Below are 1,606 nucleotides of genomic sequence, written 5' to 3' on the forward strand. Positions count from 1 at the left end.
TCTCTCTCTCTCTCTCTCTCTATTTATCTATTTATCTATCTATCTATAGCTATCTATCTAGCCATCTATCAAGTTATATGTTTATATACCTGCCTATCTATCTGTCTTGCTTGTCAACTAGCTAGCTAATCAGCTAACTATCTACACATGTATGTATGTACATTTATCTAGCTATGAAAGAGCAGTCTATAAAGAGAAGAAAATAAAAAGGAGGGTGGGTGGTCTGATTATGAACCATTTAATTTCTGATGTGCTTTTACGAAACATGAAAAAGTCTCCTTGTATACAATCGCCACGCTCAGCCTACTATTCTGGGGTTGTTGTTTTGTTTTCAGGCTCACAACTTTCGATATGCCAAGTCAGCCCCGCCCCCTCACTCGCCATCGTACTGCTCCCGTCGGTTTTCCGTCAATTCTCAAGCGGGCCGAATGTTACACGACAAGAAGCTCTCGGAGCACGAACTTCAGCGACTTATTCGACGAATTCGGCGTCCCACCAAGGCGTACCAGCTTTCTCGGAAGGATTATGAGACGGACGACGAGCTTTCAATACCCCATAGCCGACGTCCATCGACGGCCGCTCCGTCTCGACGCAACAATATGTCTGCATCCGAGAGGAAAAAAGCGTTCTCTCAGCTGTCACGACCGACGACGGCTAGTAGAGGTAAAAGCGTCGTAGAATGTCACCTGTGCACTGAAGAGGACAAAGAACTCAACCACACTCTCTTGCCTTTCGACTACCCGTACGCCGACGACAGGAGTGTCACCATAGAGGAAGTCGGAAGCATCATCACTAGGGTCAGTTCTCGGACACAAGCAAGCGAAAAAGGCGCAACTCCGTGTTGGAAGGCTCCACCCGACTACCGCCGTCTACGCATACAGTCAGAGCATCTACCGCTGGTCAGTGGTCTCGGCAGAAGCAAAAGCGTCGCTCAGATTGTCGCCAGGCTGCATTCAAGCAAGGGTAACAGCCGCAGACAGCATGGCTGCACTCCACAAGCAACCGCTGTGACAGATTTCTGTGTTTGATGAAAGCTCATCTCTGACTTCTGACAGAAATAGTATGCAATCTTACGCACTGCAGGAAATATAATATTATGTGAGGCAGCGTGGTGGAATCAGGCTCTCGTCAAAATAATCATAGTGAAGAGACTTGCATTTTTACGCAGGTTTGTGAATTTGTATCAAAATTTTGTTTTTCGGCTCAACACCTTCCATCTCCATTAAAGAACTCATTTCTGTTCTGAAAAAAGATTAAAGGCACAAAAAATGTAAATTTTCTGTTACCACGGACTCTTAAGCTAAGGAAATAACTAATCTTTGGCGGCCATTTTCTCGCTAATTTTACCTCTGAAAACAGGTGACCCCCACCTCAGACATTCACAAATATCTCGACTTGTATTCAAGATAAACGGATATATTTTTCAGTCAAATAAAGACAAGTGAACAAGCTTTAAGATGATACCAATAACTCTACATGCCCAAAAATTGACGAGAGCCTGATTCCACCACGCTGCCTCACATATGTACATTTGTTACCCCAGTCCCACATGGTTCATGACACCCGTCGGTAATCTTTCAATTAGTGGCGTTGGATAGTAAAAAAA

General features: G+C 44.5%; 1 protein-coding gene across 1 annotated transcript in view; it reads left to right on the forward strand.

Annotated features, from left to right (window-relative positions):
* Positions 1–1,095, forward strand: part of LOC101855098 — a gene marked incomplete at both ends in the record, with an annotated part of 4,556 nt that extends 3,461 nt beyond the window's left edge. Inside the window, 1 exon segment of the mRNA XM_005097478.2 lies at positions 336–1,095. Within this exon segment, the coding sequence (XP_005097535.1) occupies positions 336–1,028 (693 nt within the window).
* Positions 1,096–1,606: the final 511 nt, after the last annotated feature.

The sequence above is a fragment of the Aplysia californica genome, unplaced genomic scaffold (assembly GCF_000002075.1).
Source record: "Aplysia californica isolate F4 #8 unplaced genomic scaffold, AplCal3.0 scaffold00155, whole genome shotgun sequence".
NCBI classification, from domain to species: domain Eukaryota; kingdom Metazoa; phylum Mollusca; class Gastropoda; order Aplysiida; family Aplysiidae; genus Aplysia; species Aplysia californica.